Source organism: Filicampus tigris, chromosome 20 (assembly GCF_054856515.1).
Source record: "Filicampus tigris isolate MCC_2025a chromosome 20, RoL_Ftig_1.0, whole genome shotgun sequence".
NCBI classification, from domain to species: Eukaryota; Metazoa; Chordata; class Actinopteri; order Syngnathiformes; family Syngnathidae; genus Filicampus; species Filicampus tigris.
Window position 1 is genome coordinate 5584113 of NC_141236.1, and position 17633 is coordinate 5601745.

General features: G+C 41.6%; 2 protein-coding genes across 4 annotated transcripts in view; one reads left to right on the forward strand and one right to left on the reverse strand.

Moving 5' to 3' along the window:
- The window catches only part of LOC147127978 (serine/threonine-protein kinase pdik1l-B), a 40389-nt gene that overhangs the window by 589 nt on the left and 22167 nt on the right, over positions 1-17633 (forward strand). For 2 of the 3 annotated variants that reach the window (XR_015083750.1, XR_015083749.1), the window contains exons 2-3: positions 440-584; positions 733-1003. The gene's annotated coding sequence lies outside the window, so the exon portion shown is untranslated. Of the gene's footprint in view, positions 1-439; positions 585-732; positions 1004-17633 lie in introns of those variants that run through there. The other variant, XR_015083752.1, reaches the window with a different exon arrangement.
- Positions 233-16691, reverse strand: pnocb (prepronociceptin b). The gene is made up of 3 exons (XM_086018210.1): positions 16584-16691; positions 5679-5928; positions 233-1047 (listed from the first exon to the last, which is right to left on the reverse strand). The coding sequence occupies exons 2-3, from the start codon at positions 5826-5828 to the stop codon at positions 418-420; spliced, it is 780 nt and encodes a 259-aa protein (XP_085874336.1). The 5' UTR covers positions 5829-5928; positions 16584-16691; the 3' UTR covers positions 233-417.

Consider the following 17633-nt stretch of genomic DNA (forward strand, 5'->3'; position numbering starts at 1 on the left):
CTGCACCACTCGTCTGAGCACCAGCATTTTAAACTTCCAAGTCTAGACATTTCAATTGAATTCAATTTCAATTCAACACAACTAATGAGAGCTAGCTGGTCTGTCAGGGTTTCCAAAATAAAGTGCAAATGACTTTTAAGTACCATTCATGAAAGTGCAGTCAAAAGTCACACCTTGTTTTTCCAATCTCATTTGGCCTGTCTCTCTGGTTGCACCGACACACAAAAATATATTCAATTGCACTTCTCTAAATTCTTTTATTTCACAGGATGGCATGATAAATATTGATCATGGTCAAAGCATTCCTTGTTTTACTTGTTGGACACAAAGAGCCGACGACGATGGTGGAAGTCACAGTTCGGACTGTTGAAAAGATGACTGGTTGAGGTATGCGTAGCAGGATTTTGGGCAACATGTTTACAGTTTGTTTTGCCTCCAGACTCTTGTTACCGGGGAGAAGTTGAAGCGGCCGCTGCGGCTGCTCCTCATGCCGAGGTACTGCCTGAGCAGCTGGTTGACCCGTTTCTGACTGTTCCATTTCCGGGCAGATTTGCGGACGCCTATGAAGCCTCCGTAGCGCTTCTGTAAGTGTCTCGCGGGGGAGCCAATCAACTTCCTGTAACCGTGGCGGCCCCGCTGAAATCCGCCAAAGCGTTTGGATAAGCTAACGGCCTCTGAGCTTTCATCCTGCTCGCTGACATTCCCACCTTCCCTCTGCTCGCCGTCATTCAGGTGGAGAGCCAGACTCTGCACGTCCTCCCCTGCCTCTGACGATTCGAGCAGCGATGAGTCATAATGGACACGGCGCTGCTCAAAGGGCGCCTCAACCAGGTCCTCATCCCCCTCTTGGTAAGGTTGCGCAGCCGCCGATTGCAGTTCACTATCAGAGGTCAGATCCAGAGAGGTCATCTGCAGCTCTCCCGCCGTGCTTTTGAGAAGGGCGCCTTCCTCGGCAAACGGAGGGTAGATGGCGAGGTTCAGGGTGCGCTCACACAACTCCCAGGTGAGCGAGGAGGAGACCTGACCTTTGCACTCTAAAACGCACACCTGTTGACACAAGGAAGCTGCGTGTTAATGCAGATACTTGACATGAGGGGGGAAAATGGCGCTAAGCTAGTAGTCATCCATCCATTTTCTTTAGCACCTCATTAGGCTAATGCACACCGATGCAGAATTTGTATTGGCAAAATAATAACCAAATAGAATACTCATTGTGCCTGGTTAATGTGATTTTTGCCGCTCAACCTTCATCTTAACACATGATTTGAAGCTGTCATCTGTGAGGCATGAGAGGTATTTGTTTCCAGACTCCGAATGTAGTACAAGGTGCAAAATTTAAAGGCTGATCCAAATTAACGCTTGTTGGGCCACAGGAGCCATTTGAGTGGATGTAAAAATCAGAGACCTATTGAAAGCATCATATGCACACAAAACAAATGCGCTAGTTTTTAAACAGTCAAATTTGAAAGAGGCCATATGTTGTAAATGGGATTCAAATCGATGCTACTGTAGTAATTACTGCAGTCATTCTTCATTATAAGAAATAACAGCAATATGCAATAATTGCACGCAAAGCTTCAACTTCAAAATTATTTTATATATAAAGAATAGTATACCGGGCCAGGACACAGCTCATGTTGCTTTAGCATTAGCATCAGTGCTAACATTACTGGTTGAGTTAATGGGTAAATATTGTTTAGACAGCACTTTATTTATTGTCTGTAAGAGGGTGGTAAAAAAGTGTATTTGTAAATTCAGCGCCATTAATACAAAATGATTCATCATTCATGTTGTAAATCTTCACCAAGTGAATGCTTCCCTGTATCTCAAGCTGAGAGGGACTTGGTCTGGGTGGCCAACATGTCAGGAAGTTAATGGGGCTCTCCCTCATGCAGCGTTCACAGCATAGGAAAAGTCAGGAACTAATAGAACACGTCCATCATGTGATAAACGCGACATCTATTTCAGCACAATGATTGACAGAAGCAAATGGACAGAAAATACCAATTATTTGGATGTCATTTTTTTTTTTTTAGCTCTTCAACCTGAGGAAATATTTGATATATGATGTTTTCGAAATCAAGTTTTTAGAGAGACCTCTCTCTGTGCAATTTTAGTGACCTTTATACAGTGTCACCACATTTTGGCTACATGACTAAAATCTCTAAGGTGACTTATGAGACAAGGATGAGCAATTTATGGTCAAAATCTAGAGTAAGATAATGACTTATACACTTACATGGGTTTCATTTCTTTTCCTGTCAATAGGATAGTCACTTACATCTTCCTGAAATTTGTGCACTACATTTTCCGTCCCGCCGCCCCTCGCCTGGAAAATTTCAGTTTGACGTAAGAAGCAAAGCCCATTTACTTGTCAAATCTTGACTAAATGAGATGAATTGTTATCGGAAACCTGCAGACATCAAAGGGGATGAGCGCGGAGGGAGTTCTGCTGTGAATCTATCAACGGAAATTAATTATCCGTCCTAAATGAAATGAGCGCACCAGGGGAATCTCCACGTGAGATCAATGAAACAATCTAAAGGAGTTTATGACTGAGAGGCAGCGTGTGTATTGGTCATATTTTCATCATCTTGTGAGGACCAGGGGATATAAAAAAAACCCAAAAGGTTAAAGACATCCTACACTATAAGATCTTAAAAGTGTGCTTTGCTCTCTGTTAATGGGGGACAAAGTAACCAATATAATTTGCACTGCTGTCATGGTTCGGTGGTATTGCACTGATGGTATTATATTGCTTAACGACTCATTTATGTTTTACGCACTAAATGTTCATTTTGTTGTAGTTGCTTGTTACCAGAGACATGTTTCCCATTTGTGTGTTTTTAACACATTTGTCCAGTAAAGATAATTCTGATTATGATTAATGACGAACAATTGTTTGTATGGACTTAAAAAAAAAGGACTTAACTTTTGCTTTAACGTGATTAAAATTTGGTCAACTAATGCCATTTACCATAAGATAAGATAAGATAAGAAGATAAGAATGCCTTTATTGATCCCACAGTGGGGAAATTTTCGTTGTTACAGTAGCAAAGATATAGGTCACACAGGGGCGGCGGCATAATGTGGCCATTAATGTATAACATTGACGGCAAACATTTAGAATCAAACCTATGTAGATATACGCAGTAACGTGTATATACACATGTGTATACACACCAACCTACATCTACATAAAAAATATGAGGAACACTCATTTCGGCCTGTACATAGTACAGAGGAAAAAATACTCTAAGTGACAGTGCTGCAGTGCTGTAGTGAAATGTAAGGAACAGCATTGGATAAAAATAAAACTAGACTAACAGTAGTGGGGAATGTTGAGTATTGCACGGTATTACAGTAGTGGGGAATATTGGGTATTGCACGATACGAGCTCAGGTGCAGGACTGCACAATTGCACTAATGACCGCCAGTTTGTAGAGACTACACAATGTTCTTGTTAAAGAGTCTGACAGCAGCAGGCAAGAAGGAACGGCGGAATCTCTCCTTTGCACAGCGAGGGTGTAACAGTCTGTCACTGAAGGTGCTATGGAGTGCTGTTAGGGTGCCCTGGAGGGGGTGGTCCGGGTTGCCCAGCATTGATGACAGCTTGGCCAACATCCTCCTGTCCCCCACCGAGTCCACAGAGTCCAGGGAGCAGCCCAGGACAGAGCCGGCCCTCTTGACCAGTTTGTCCAGCCGCTTCTTGTCCCGGGCCGAGACGCCGCCTGCCCAGGTGACCACTCCCTGGAAGATGACCGATGCAACCACCGAGTCATAAAAGTTCCTGAGGAGTGTCCCCTGAACCCCAAAAGACCTCAGTCTCCTGAGTAGGAAGAGTCTGCTCTGACTCTTCCTATAGAGGGCGTCTGTGTTGTCGCACCAGTCCAGTTTATTGTTCAGATGAACACCCAGGTACTTGTAAGTTGAGACTCTCTCAACATCTGTTCCCCGGATATTCACTGGTGCAGGTGAAGAGTGCTGGCGCCTACCGAAATCCACCACCATAGTACGTCTACTTTAATTAAGAGGACGTTCAAAGTGGCCCAACGTTTCTTACTATGGGGCAGAGATGTGCAATCGGGAGGCCGGTGAGGCACGGCCTCGCCTTCTCTGATTAATTTTCTTTTTGATTAAATACCATCCATGGCTTGATTATGAAAATTCCTGAATTGCCATATTTCCTGTTGAAAGACAGCGGCGAGACAGGAAGTGCAGCAGTGAGTCATCAGCCTCACCTCAGATTGCCCAATCCTTCACAAAAAAGCAGAAAGGGGACGACGCAACAGTGCCATCTATTGAACAAATGACTGTACAACTAAAGACGAGGCTTTTGGCAAGGGCCGCCTCACCCATTCTAATATTTGTGTGTTCCATATTTAGTTTTGCTGATCGCATAAAACCGCAGATAAAGCGCAAGGTGAGGCGGACAGTATTCTGCCTCCACACTGTGGCAGGCATGTGGATGTGGCAGCTCTACTAATAGGGGCGTACATGAGCACGCAGGTTGTCGGTGCCGTTCTACAAACATATATCCATATCATAGGTTAGCCTAGCGTCTTCTGCTTTTTGCCCGAAATGGATTTGATCCTGACTGTACAGGTAGAGGAAAATTCACTCCATTTTACCCTCATTGCGTCAGCTAAAACGGTGTCTGTGGAAAGATCATCGTCGGCATTAAAAAGACAAAGCACTACAGGGTGAGCATGCGGACCCTTAGAGGCTTTAAGTTTCCAATGGTGTGCCATTATAACGTCATTATTTTTCGTTATTATCATTATTGTGCGTCTCTGATTGAGTGGATCAAATCACTACAGCCTCACATTGCGACGTGCTGGGCGCATTTTCAACATCCACCAGATATGGTTCCTAGTGCAATAGAGGATTACAAATACATAACTTGACTACATGGGGAAAAAATACCCAAGAAACTGCTGTGATACTTAATGCACGTTAATAATACTGACTTTTAATAGCCAAGCAATTTAGTTGCATTATAACAAATCCTCCACACGAGTCCACAGCCACGCTGAGAGTGTATTTTGGCACAGCTGTGCTTCGCACAGACTGAATGCAATTCCACCCTGAACTCAACCTAAAGTCGCCCTTGCACACAATCTCATTTCCAAACAGCGAGAGAGAGAGAAACGCCACTGAGTAAAAACAGCCGGTGGGCAACCTTGAATTGTGGCTGGATGGCTAATTTAGCCAATAATGATACCGAGGAAGACAGCTGGGACCTTTATGGAAGATGTAATAGAACTATGTAATTGACTGCTGCTTAGTTTCATCGGGCTGGGCTTACAACGCTGACTGACACATTTTATCAGCTCCTCATTGTGTTAGCCGCCTTCTCATTGAGCCAAAGATGGAATCCCCTGAGCTATTCATTGTTCCCGACTCCAGACGTGAGTGAGGCCGGCGGCAGTTTTGTGATATCAGGATATGCAGATTCACGGGGGGCAAAAACCGACGCGCGCGCACAGGACCATGCAGACACATAGATATGAGAAATGAGCATTTGCGCTATTAAATTAACTACTAAATAAGGGGGGGAAACTTTTGGGGTGTATCTAACTCACACATTTTGCTATTGTTTCAGTCCTGATACCTATTTTTTGCAAAAATTCTAAAGAAAAAAAAAATTGTGGTGAAACTGAAACAAACACACATACCATGGTGTCAAAGGCTTGATGCACTTGCTGCTGCTGCTGAAGCTGCTGAAGGAGCAGACCGCAGGCCACACACTCCCCCTGGCAGTCACCGCGTCCAGTGGGGAAGAAACACGGAAGCAGAACCAGCAGGCACCACAGAGGGATCTTCATGGCTCGGCACACCCACGCAGGCAGGATCAAACGGGAGCCCAACAAGCAGGGGAGTCAAGAAGGACAAACAGTTGGATAAGGTCAGGGATGGAAGTCCAGCCTAAGGGAAAGAAAGCAGTTACACGGGATTGCATCAGGTCCTATTTCACGGAATTATTAGCTTGATTTTGTTGTTGTTGGTAGGGCCAAGCGTTGGTGGTGGGAAATTGTCCAGCCAACAGCCGGAATTGGATAGTGTTGGCGTGATAAATGGCGAGCGCAACCAGATGCAATGAATGAAAAAAAAAAAATAGTTCACGTGAAGCAACGCGCATGAATGGAAGTCATAAAGAACACCGAGATTTCTTTAAGTGGATTTGTGCAGCAAAAAAGGGACCCAATGTCTACCCTAAATAACTTGGGATTGACTCCAACTCCCCCTGAAAATGTTTATTATCATAAGTGCTAGCTATCCAAAATGAGTACATCATCATATCATATATTTATACATTTTTATTTCCATCATATTTGTCTTCACAGATGGGAGAAATCACATGATTTTTGTTTCTCATAGTGAGGCATACAGAGTCCATTCTGAAGAGTGTGCAGTGAACTCCCACACGAGGAGCCAAAATGATGATGCTTGATGTATACTAAAAAGCTGCACTCCTGAAAATATCAAAGGACGGTAACATTGGTCTCTATTCAATGCCGCCTCTCCAGGACGGTCAGGACCCCATCTATCATGTGGGTGGCCCCCGTATCGTCTAATATGACAGGTTACAGGGGGGAAAAACAGCCACTCAGATCATTCTAAATTGCTTTTGCTCATACACAGCTGCCTGGCTTGTTGGTTTATGGATCACAAACAAGATAAACCACATGTGCTTGCTATGCTCAGTAAATATTGAGCTTTGGGTGCTTTTGTCTGTAAACACAGTAGTTGTTCAGTTTATTATGCCTACTAGCATGTTTTTCAACAAACAGATGCTAAATGTTCAAGCATCGTTCACCAGTGCTGAGGGAAGTGACATATTTAACTGTATACTTCCTAACTATGTTGTGTTTTCAGAATATTTTTGAAGTCTGTTCTCTCCAATTTCATGAAATGGCACTTGTACACACCCATCAACTTACATTGGGGGATATAGTGAATTCATAATTGCCGGTCTGCTGCGTCCACCATATTTGCGCAAAGGAGACAGTTAACAGCTTTTGTTTTAACTTTTGTGCTTTGTCATTTTTATTGATTTTATTTGAATTTGGAAACGTATTCATATTGTTGATATTTTGAGGAAACACAATCTTTAGCACTTTTATAAAGCATCCATGTAATTTTTAGTATTATGTAGCACATTCAAATCAACTACCATTTTTTAATGGAATTGGATTAATTCCCTTAAAGCAGAAGTCATCCCAAACATTTTTTTTCTAGGATATGTTCTATGCAGGCCCACTAGTTGAAATATGGCATTCTGATTAATATTGTGTTTGTGGAATATAAGTTAAGCAGCAAAATGCCCCCATTTTTAGCCATCTCAGGGGCGGCCATTTTGTCATTTCTGTTGACTGAAGATGACATCGAAGTTACTCAGGGCTCAGATAACAACCAATCACGGCTCACCTGTTTTCTAAAGCTGAGCCAGCCGTGATTGGATGATCTGAGCCCTGAGCAACTTCAATGTCATATTCAGTCGACAGAAGTGACAAAATGGCCGCCCCCTGAGCTAGCTAAAAATATTAATCAGAATGCTGTGCTTCGACTAGGGGCCTTCTTAGAACATATTCTGGGAAAAAATGGGGGTTGACTGGGCGTTGACTTGCTTTTTAAAAAACAAAAAAACAAATCGCATTTGTCATCAATCAAAAATCAATAATTTACAACATGGGCTGCCGTGTACTTAAGTTCCCATTTGTAAATGTCTTCATGTGAAGACAGCGACGTGAGCTACTGATGACTCAATAATATTGCACTCAGTACATTATATTGAGAGTGAGTGAAAATCTTTGACAAGCAACAGAGTGGGTGGAATATTTATGGATTCACTGGGGCGCATATTCAAATAAAAAAAATAAAAAAAATAGAGGAGAATAGCTCACTGTGACCATTCCCATGTAGTCACATTACACATAGTCAATAGCATGTGAAAGAGGCTGTGAGTAGCAGTGGGCCATTTAGAAGTACACATGCAAGGCTTCATGGGAAATCATCAGGGAGATGTTTGTTTGCCCGACTGAAATGTTTGGAATGATCACCACCTGCCTGCTGACTAAGTCCATTTTATGCTGTTGTGTTCTCCCTTAAGTGGTTCTCTCTGATCCAGTTAATGAGCAAATTGGTGACCCAACACGGTATTCATGCTGATGCCGAGCTTGAATGTGTTCTATCAATACAAAGACCGCTTTTACACACTCTTCCACATTAACAATAACTTAAGCCCGTGCACTGCGTCTTCATTGCGTTTTACACACAAATCTGTCACCAATGTTCCATATTAATGTTCCCATATTACATTCATTTACAGTTACATTTTCGGGGAATTGAAGACTATGGGCCCTATTTTCATACCCAGCGCATGTCTAGCACAAAGAGAAGTATAACTGGGCGCATGGGTAGAGCTGTCTTTCTTTTGGAATTTCCACACGCGGACGCCGTTAGAAATGGGAGCTTGCGCCGTTGTGGGAGTCAACGCAGCCGAATTGATTCCCACCCAATCGAAGCGGCTCCCCTCATTCCCCTTAAAGTCAGTGCAAAAGAGGCGCGCAGTCTACAAGTCCATGCGGGAGATCAGCGCACGCAAAGTACATTTCGAAGGCAGTGCAAGATCTCCACTTGCGGATGATGTAAAGGGACGACCTGGAGAAAGGCCATACAAGCGCAGCATATCCAATGAAAATTTTATGCTTAGTGTCATAAGACAAAACAAATCGGATATCAATCATCAATTAATTATTCAAACATGAATTCTAAGCGTTGTGTGGAGCCCAGACCTCAAACCTATCAGACACCCTTGCGATAAACCCCAAGAGAAATTGTGAACCACATCCTAACCTCCTTGATCAGTGAATTGACAAATATTCTTCTGGATGAAGAGACACACTCCAAAATATTGTATTAATGTCCTTTTCGTAACAATATTAATTTCAAAATGTTATTCATCCCCCAAAAGATAGCTAATTATATTTTTTTGTTTTGACCGCATTGTTATTTTTGTCGACAGTATTACGTTGTGTGCAGGATCCAATTTGAACACTTGAACCGGGTCGGGTCACCAAATGTGATTCCTTTCACATCACAAGACATTTTCCTACCATCGAAAATGGTCATGGTGTGTCATTTACAAGATGCTTGCTCTGCAACTCCTCAAAGCTCCATGCATAACTTTGGACAAGCCCATTTATATAAATAGCAATTTATAATAATAGTTGTTATGACAAGTTTGCACATTTGATGTTTCCCCAAAAGCCATTTTGCAGCAGAAATTGCAGCAAAACAGCATTTCTTTTGATGTAACCTTGGGTCTTGGTGTTTATCAGCAAACCCTTTTCTCAATTGTTATTGTGCTGAGGGCCATCTGACAACTGTGACAGCTTGTCCATATCTTGTAACATTTCATATATATATATATATATATATATATATATATATATATATATATATATATATATATATATATATATATATATGTATGTGTGTGTGTGTGTGTGTGTATAGAGTATCCATTGTACATATTATGCTTTCCTCTCTATGCCCTCTAAGACCTCTTGCCAAGAGCCTAGGAGCTCATTACTGGCATAGTTGCATTACAAAAGAAGATCAACAGTCAGTAATAAAGCAAGCTTTTCCTTCTAAATGAAGGAAGGCACCGAAATAAATAATGAAAATGGACCAGAGCAAAGAGGCAGATGTCCTTCTGCTCTCCAAAATAGTCCTTCCATCATCACCTTAATGCTTTTACCCAGACTCAAAACCGCATACGACAACAACCGGGCTTGTTTTGTGCTTCCATTAGTGTTAACGAAGACCCTGAAATTGTTGTTTTACCTTTGAAAACAGGAATCAATCAGAGCATTCATACAAGGACCACTAGCGTGGTGCTTTTACTCTGCTTTTCCTGAATACATACCTTACCTAAGCTTAAAAATACACAGGAACAAAGTCTGTCCCTACCACTTTTTTAAAAGAGAGCCTAATGGGATGTGTTTGCACGTAGAACTTTTCAAGAGTAGGGTTTTGAGAAGCGCTGTGCAAGTTATTAATAAAAACTATTAGTGATTGAAAATTTGCATCAGCAGCTGTGATGAAGGGTGCGAATGGGCGGAGGGTGTGCAAGGTGACATGAATGGGAAAAAAGGGGACAAGGGAAGAAAAAGCTTGGTGCTGTGACTCACTCTATCTCGTCCATTAGTCGCCGACATGCAACTGAAAGGCACAAAGGAGTCTGCTAATGCCCAGATAACCTAGAGGTCTGCCTGTGTCTCTTTCTTTGTTACTTTCTTGCTCTCTAGTTTGCATCCACTCAGACGCTCATGTTGCACCATTTCTAACCCGCTCCTTTCTCTTTCTCCATTCCTGCACCTACGTATGAATTAATGGCCAGGATCGCTCATCCCTATTGACATATTGCCAAGGTTCCGGGCCGTTTCTGAAGATGTGGTTACTTTTTAGGGTGGGAAATGATTAAAATTCCCCGTTCTGCATATTACACCCCACGGGTCATAAACGTTACTCGATTAATTCCTTACAACCCGAGGAGATTCATTAGTGTTTTATCGCCGTACATTCTGTGGCCTCTTGATCAAAATGTGTTGATCTAAGATAGTACCCCAGTAAAGATTAGTTTAATGTGTGAAAGAAGAAAGACAAAGACTGTGATTATAATACTGATTCAGCTCCCCTCACCTCCACTACCCCCCCAATTCTAATAATATAAATAACAGATAGTAAACAGAGGCTTCCTCCCCCCCCAAAAATCATGCATTTTTGGCTCATTGAAAATTCTGAATTATTCATAAATGTATAAGAGAGAGTGAATAGTCTGAATGTGCCATGCGTTTGACTAGCGATCAGTCCAGTCCCACTTCTCACCCAAAGTCAGCTAGGTCGGCTGCAGCTCACCCCTCAACACAATGACAAGTTGTATTGAAAAAAAAAAAAAGTAATGGAAATTTGTTGGCAAACCACATGAGAGATGCCCCACAGTGCCAAATCGCTCTATTACCTCTGTGGGCTACAAAACATATTGTCCTCAAAGGAAAAATAGTTCCCACCAGTTTGCCATCTGATCACACCTTATCTATTTGAGCAGCCGTGATATTTTCTGTGAAAAATCCAAAGACAGTTTTGAGACATAAGGCCGATGACATTCGAGTGTTCATTACAGGGCCATAGTGGATTGGGAAGCCATGTTGGTTACCATTACAACCTTTGTGCTCAGTTGGGGTTCAGACTCATGCTGTCTTTTCTTTTTGACTCTTTTTTTTATTTTTACGCCATCCACCTAGAGACAGGGGTCATCCAAGACTGGGTAATGGAAAATTGACATTTGTTTTCCTCATACAAATAATTCTTTATCTGCTTGTTGCTGAAAGCGTGCCTGTGAGTTGTGCACTTCACTGCATGCAACAGTGGGGTTCATTTCTATTATAACAACCTCCACACTGATTTTCTCTGCCAATGACCTGGTAGCCAGGCTGGTTTAAGTTTCTGAGCAAAAGAGCCACTTTCAAGTCGCAGCCGAAACACTATCATGTCAATGGCAAAAGGAAAGCAGAGCAGCAGTATTAGCACAGACTATAGCATTCGCTAACAGAGCTAGCAGTACTAGCGTCTGATAACCAGCATTAGCTTCTGCTAATGTCTTTGATGCAAAATATCATATATTTTTGAAGCATATGTTCTGTGCAAGCCCACTAGTTGAAACAAGGCATTCTGATAAATATTGCGTTTGTGGAGTAAGAGTTAATCCACTCGTTTTTAGCCATCTGGCTGACCTGTTTTCTGAAGCTGAGCTGTGATTGGTTGTTACCTGAGCCCTGAGTAGTTGTGATGTCATTTTCAGTCGACCTAAGTGACAAAATGGCCGCCCCCAGAGATGGCTAAAAACGAGTCCATTTTGCTGATTAATTTATATTCCACAAACGCAAAATTAATCAGAATGTCGTGTTTCAACTAGTGGGCCTGCTGAGAACATCTTCTTGGAAAAAATATGTGTGGGTTGATTTCCTTCTTGAGGAAATCATATTTTTCTATAACTAAAAAGTCTTATTTGTGTCATGCATGTGGCTAGTCACTGCTTCACAGTAGAGAGATTTTGGCTTCTAGACTTTTAATTGATATTGGTGTGTGCTTGTCAATAGTGATGCATGAAATGCCTCAAAAAAGGTGGCGTGCCATGTTAAATTCTTCAAGGTGACCACGCATGCTGAAACAAAAGCTCAATAATGGACTGATGCAATCCTTGACACACTCCACCAATTGATGAATGCATACTAGTCTTGCTGTTTTGTTTTTCAGCGAGTTCCTCATCAAAGGGTAAAATTGCAAACATACGTTGCTTCTTTTCGACCTTCAAAGTACTCAAAGCACCTGTGAACACAGTGACAGTGCTGTGTTGACAGTGCCCGAGCAAAAAAGGGAGATTTTGTTTTGTCAATGACATATTTCTCATTAAAATGATTTTGTTGTTTTAGACTTATAGCAACAACTATCATACAGTAAACACACAGCGTGGTCCTGTAAAAACACAGATAAAAAGACACACAGCAAACTACAGGATGACCTCACAGAGCACTGTAATCCAGCCTGTGCAGCCACAGATAAACAGCGTGCGGTGGCGGAAAAGGTGCACTTGTAACTGACCTTCCTCCCAGGAACGACGCTGAAATGCTTAATCTGAGAGAATGCTCTTAATCCAATTTATACGTGTGTGCTGAGCAGCGCCCGGCACAATTATTTGTACTTATAACCTGGCCTGCTGCAGCGCCCAAGTCATCCTATTGTCACTCAGAGGCAGAACTAACAAATTATGAGGACCATGACATGAGAGAAATAAAGAGTTAAGGTGCTGGCGTCATGATCAAACTATTAATAGCCCCCTATTAAGAAATGTGAGATAATGTGCAATGCTACGCAATGGAGACGATAACTTCTAAATTCCCGTTGTCCTATTTTAATTTATGTGACTCCATATCAGCAGGAACGATCCCAGTAACGGCCGCCACAGCACCGCTTGTCTTGTATTGCCTTTCGTTCTTATCTATCTTATCTTCGGTTTTAATCACAGACGAAACAAATTGAGCTGAAATTCAATAAACCACAGCTTTTCTTCTCCTCCCATCCCAAACATCACACGCAACGGCACTAAATTGGAGTGAAGATATGATATTCCTTACATTCCGACTTAAGTCTACAGCACTCCCGTTCGATCGTTTGAGCACATCATTAGCATTGTTTCCCTCAGTTGTACTCTGAAATGAGAACATAGCTTCACCGTGCTGATTAACTGGTTGATATCCATCTCATTCCCAGCAGCAGATATGTCCTTTATACTTGGGGGGCACACTGGAAGTCACACACTAATAACACTCGTCTCATTTAACCGCCGTGACGCCGCGTTAATGGCCTCAAAATAATATGCTGTGACCAGGAGAGAACAAAGAGCAGACACATTAATGTCATATATAGTTCGATGTACCATCGCGTTGAAGATGCTGCAAGTTTACACGTGTGTGGGGGAGTGAGTTTAAAAGAGGAAGTCAACCCTGAAATCCACCCGTTTTTAGTTAGCTCTAGCTAGCATCCGTTTTTAGCTAGCTAACCCTGAGATGGCTAAAAGTGGACGCATTTTGCTGCTTAAATTATATTCCACAAATGCAATATTCATCAACTAGTGGGCCGGACATATTGTAGAACATATTCTGGGGGAAAAAAATATGTTTGGGCTGACTTCCTCTTTCGGGATGTGTTGTCAAATTCCATTCCAGTTTTCAGTCACATTCAATTGGCAAAAAGCTATGATAGACTGTTTGAGTTTAATTTCATGTCCGACTTGTGTCGAGTGCAAAACATGAAGCTATGGCGAGGCAAGCAGGTTTTCAAATATGTGACAATGTGCCACTGACAATACTCCAGTGTCTGCAGCGTGACTTTCCAGCACACAGTATTGCAGAAATCCTGCAGAGCGTTAGGCAGCTGACATGGTTTCACCATTGATTCGTTTGCTCTTAAGCCGCGTTGACACTTGCACAAATCCATTGGACATGCAGCCAGAGGAAAGCAATCGACCACTTCAGACTTTTACAATGGTGAGGAATGAGGCTGAAAAAGATGGACTGCCAAATGGTCCAGCAAACTGGTGGGGGGCGAGCGAGGGGTGCAGACTGTAATAAAACTTGTCTTAATCAGCAAATCGCACATTTTTCCACTTTCCATCAGGCTAATTGACCTCTAATTTTTTGGGAATTTGAAGTTTTACCCTAGGAAAAGAATTAGAAAAATGGTCTGTTTCATTTGATTCAAACTGTCCCCATCAACATTCCTGACTGTCGTACAGGTGAAAAAATTGGTTACCATAGTGAAAAAAACAAAAACAAAGTCAATAATGCGTGACGGAGGTGACAAATGTGCAGAGGGAGATTATATTAATATTATATCGACTTTTTGTGGACTGAGTTTTACTGAGCAGCCAGAGACTGGCATACCAATTTCCTACATTGCAATTATGTCCGGTTCTATGGCCATCATCACATTTTTATGTAAACAGCAAACAAGTCAAAGGAAAGCAAAACGCACTTGGGGAGTTAACCTTTTTCAATATTTTTCAATTTATTTAATTTAATTTTTAAAAATCCAGGTAAGGCAATTGAGAAAAAGTTCTCTTTTACAATACCGACCTGGCGGAGTGACAGTTTTAGACTTAGGGTTGCAGGGTAAAAAAAATATCATTTCATGAAATTGGATGCTTATTAGATAAGGTTGTTTTTCTACTGTGTGTTATATTTTGTTCCTATGAATGAAACTTCCCCTCATTTTAGTGATTAACATCCCATAGCAGAGTTATTTTCACAGCATAAGCTCAACGGCGGTAGAGCACCACGCAATGAAACACAGATACATCTTGCATGTCCAAAAAGCTGCTACATATAGTATGTCCTGTAAACATGCTTCATCCCTCATGAAACAATTCCACGCTGCAGAGTCATTTATCTGTGAATGGCACGTTAAGCACCCATTTTCTCGCTCGTCTGCGCGACTAACGTCTTGGCTGATAATGGCTCAAGATTATGCACATTCATTACCATTATCATTAAAATCATCATTGGCATACACTTAGCATAATAACAGCATTTGACTGGTTCCCTTCTTGGGCTTCGTTCCTATATGTTGGAAGGAGATAGTCTCCTCCATAATTCTTTCAAGGTTTCCTTTGTCTTATGTTGTCTAATATTGCATGCAATATTGAACCACCAGTCAAAAGAGTAAAGCTGCTTACGCAAAATGCATCGACTTAAGCCGGTGACCGCTATTTATCTTAAATTGCAAAAACTGCAGACTGGAAAAATGTTTCCAAATGTAATTTTGTATTATCATAATTGGAATTTCTTCATAACTTTCTGTGTGTCACTACTCAACTTTGTTATTGTAAAAAGTACTTTGTGAAGGAATGTTGCCAACATATAGCGCAATATTACCATAACTGGCAATACTGCATTAATCCCTAAATTACATTAAATATACTCTCGGTGAATTTAAAGGTGAACACGCAACTTTCTGTAATGTGCTTTTATAGCATCATCATTGACAATCCTTCGTGAATCACTATGACTGTTACATATTGCAAACACAGTACTCTAGGAGGATTGAATTATCGTAGAAAGTACTACATGTACAAAGTACAAATGAAATGTTTCCAACGTGTAGTTTCAATTCATCATTCCTTTGTTTGTGTCATATATACACCTAATTAGGGCTGAGCAAAATAATCGATGTGTGGATTAATTGCTCATTAACAATTCTGTTGCGAGTGTGGAATTGGTTGTCGATTAATATCATTATGAGGCAATGTGGCAATATAGAGATAGAGTGCACTATTTAGCTGTAACCAGCAGAGGCGCTGTTGATTTGGTCTCGCCTAGTTTGTAAATGGAAAAACACTTTCCTTTGATGCAATATTATATGTCATTATTTTATTATATATATATAATGAATTGATTGATAATATTTCCTTTAATCGATCAAGCAAATTTGGTCAATGCCTGTCCTTACTGCATAGAGATTTTAGTTTAAAAAAATGGTCACTTTCTTTGTATAACCGTGACTACAGTTGGATTTAAGTCCGCTACGCCTCAGCCCATTACAAAGTGCTGCTAAGTGCTATCTCAGCACAGCGTGCGACTATCTTGTTAATTAAGTAGTAATCAGTTGTGCTGTGGGTGCTGCAGAGGGTGAAGATGGTACCATAGGTGCAACAGGGAGACAAATAAAGTAGCGGGGAAAACAACACTCTCCGGCAAAGGATGATATGCCTCCAGGTGTGGATGGATATTTACAGAACGATCTCTGAGGACAAAATCCAAAATCACAAACCTTTTACTAATGGTGCAGAAAGCAAAAACACAAGTGCAGGAGAAAACGTTCAAGGTGATGATAAAAATATCCCTCTGGGATCGATTATCCACAATAATTACATCCAGGAGCCACCAAGCTGTAAAAGTTGCACTTTTACGTTGCAAAGTGCACTATAGAAAGTCTGACAAAACAAAAATTGTCCCTACCTTTATCTGTGACGTAGAGATATTCTCAGACTGCTTCTTCTGTGGCTACAAGGGAGTTTGTAATCTCAGCTTGTATCCTTAGGCTAAGGGTTTCAACAACTGAAAACATACCTCCTCTGAGGCGTCTTATAAAGGCACACCCCTTCCCTCCTGGCTCAGCACCAAACCTCCTCCCCCTCAAACATCATCATAGTGAGAGTGGGGTGATTCCCTCAATCTGTTACGTAGGAACCGGGCGAACACACACACATTCACACACACACGCACACACACACACACACACACACACACCCGACATGGCCCGTGCTGACGTAGCGAGCAGTGCCTACGCCATCGGTTTCGTCTTCATTGAGCAACTAATGGAACTCTAAAATATTCCGAGGTGTCCATAAAACCCACAACCTAGACGCCAGCCCGAAAGTATCAAGGTTGAGGGAAACAATGCCACCACGCATTGTCACAACATTACAACAGAAAGATGTAAAATATAAAGAGATTGGACAAGACATGGAAACAAATTTAATGGTGGTTATGGCACACTACGTATGACAATTGTGCGTTTTATGAATGGCGGTTAATAGAGCTTAGTCAATAGGTAGAGCATATGCAGCCAGCCCGGGTTTGGAGATGGCAGGTGACTCATGAAGGACATTTAGGAAAGGAAGCGCGCTGCCAAGAGAACTTTCAATAGAGGCTATTAAGAATCATATTATATTAGTTACCTCTGGTACATAATGTGATATGAACTCTGTCATGCTCTTTTTCCCCCAATGTTGCTCAATTGGCTTTGCTGTGACATAACGATGTGCCAAACTATTAGGCCACCAATTCCTTTCATAACCTTTTTCACAGCAGTCATTTTGGGCATAGCAAAATGGTGAATTGTAGGACAGGTACATTTAGCAATGACATTAATTAGATTTCCATTGTGTTTAACTTTGAGAGGCAGAAGCTTTTGGTTATGGCTCAAGCATAATGGGAGGTGACAATAAATGACTCGAACTGTTTTCTTTTTCTGGAAAGGGGACTTATTATGGAAAATGCCTTTAT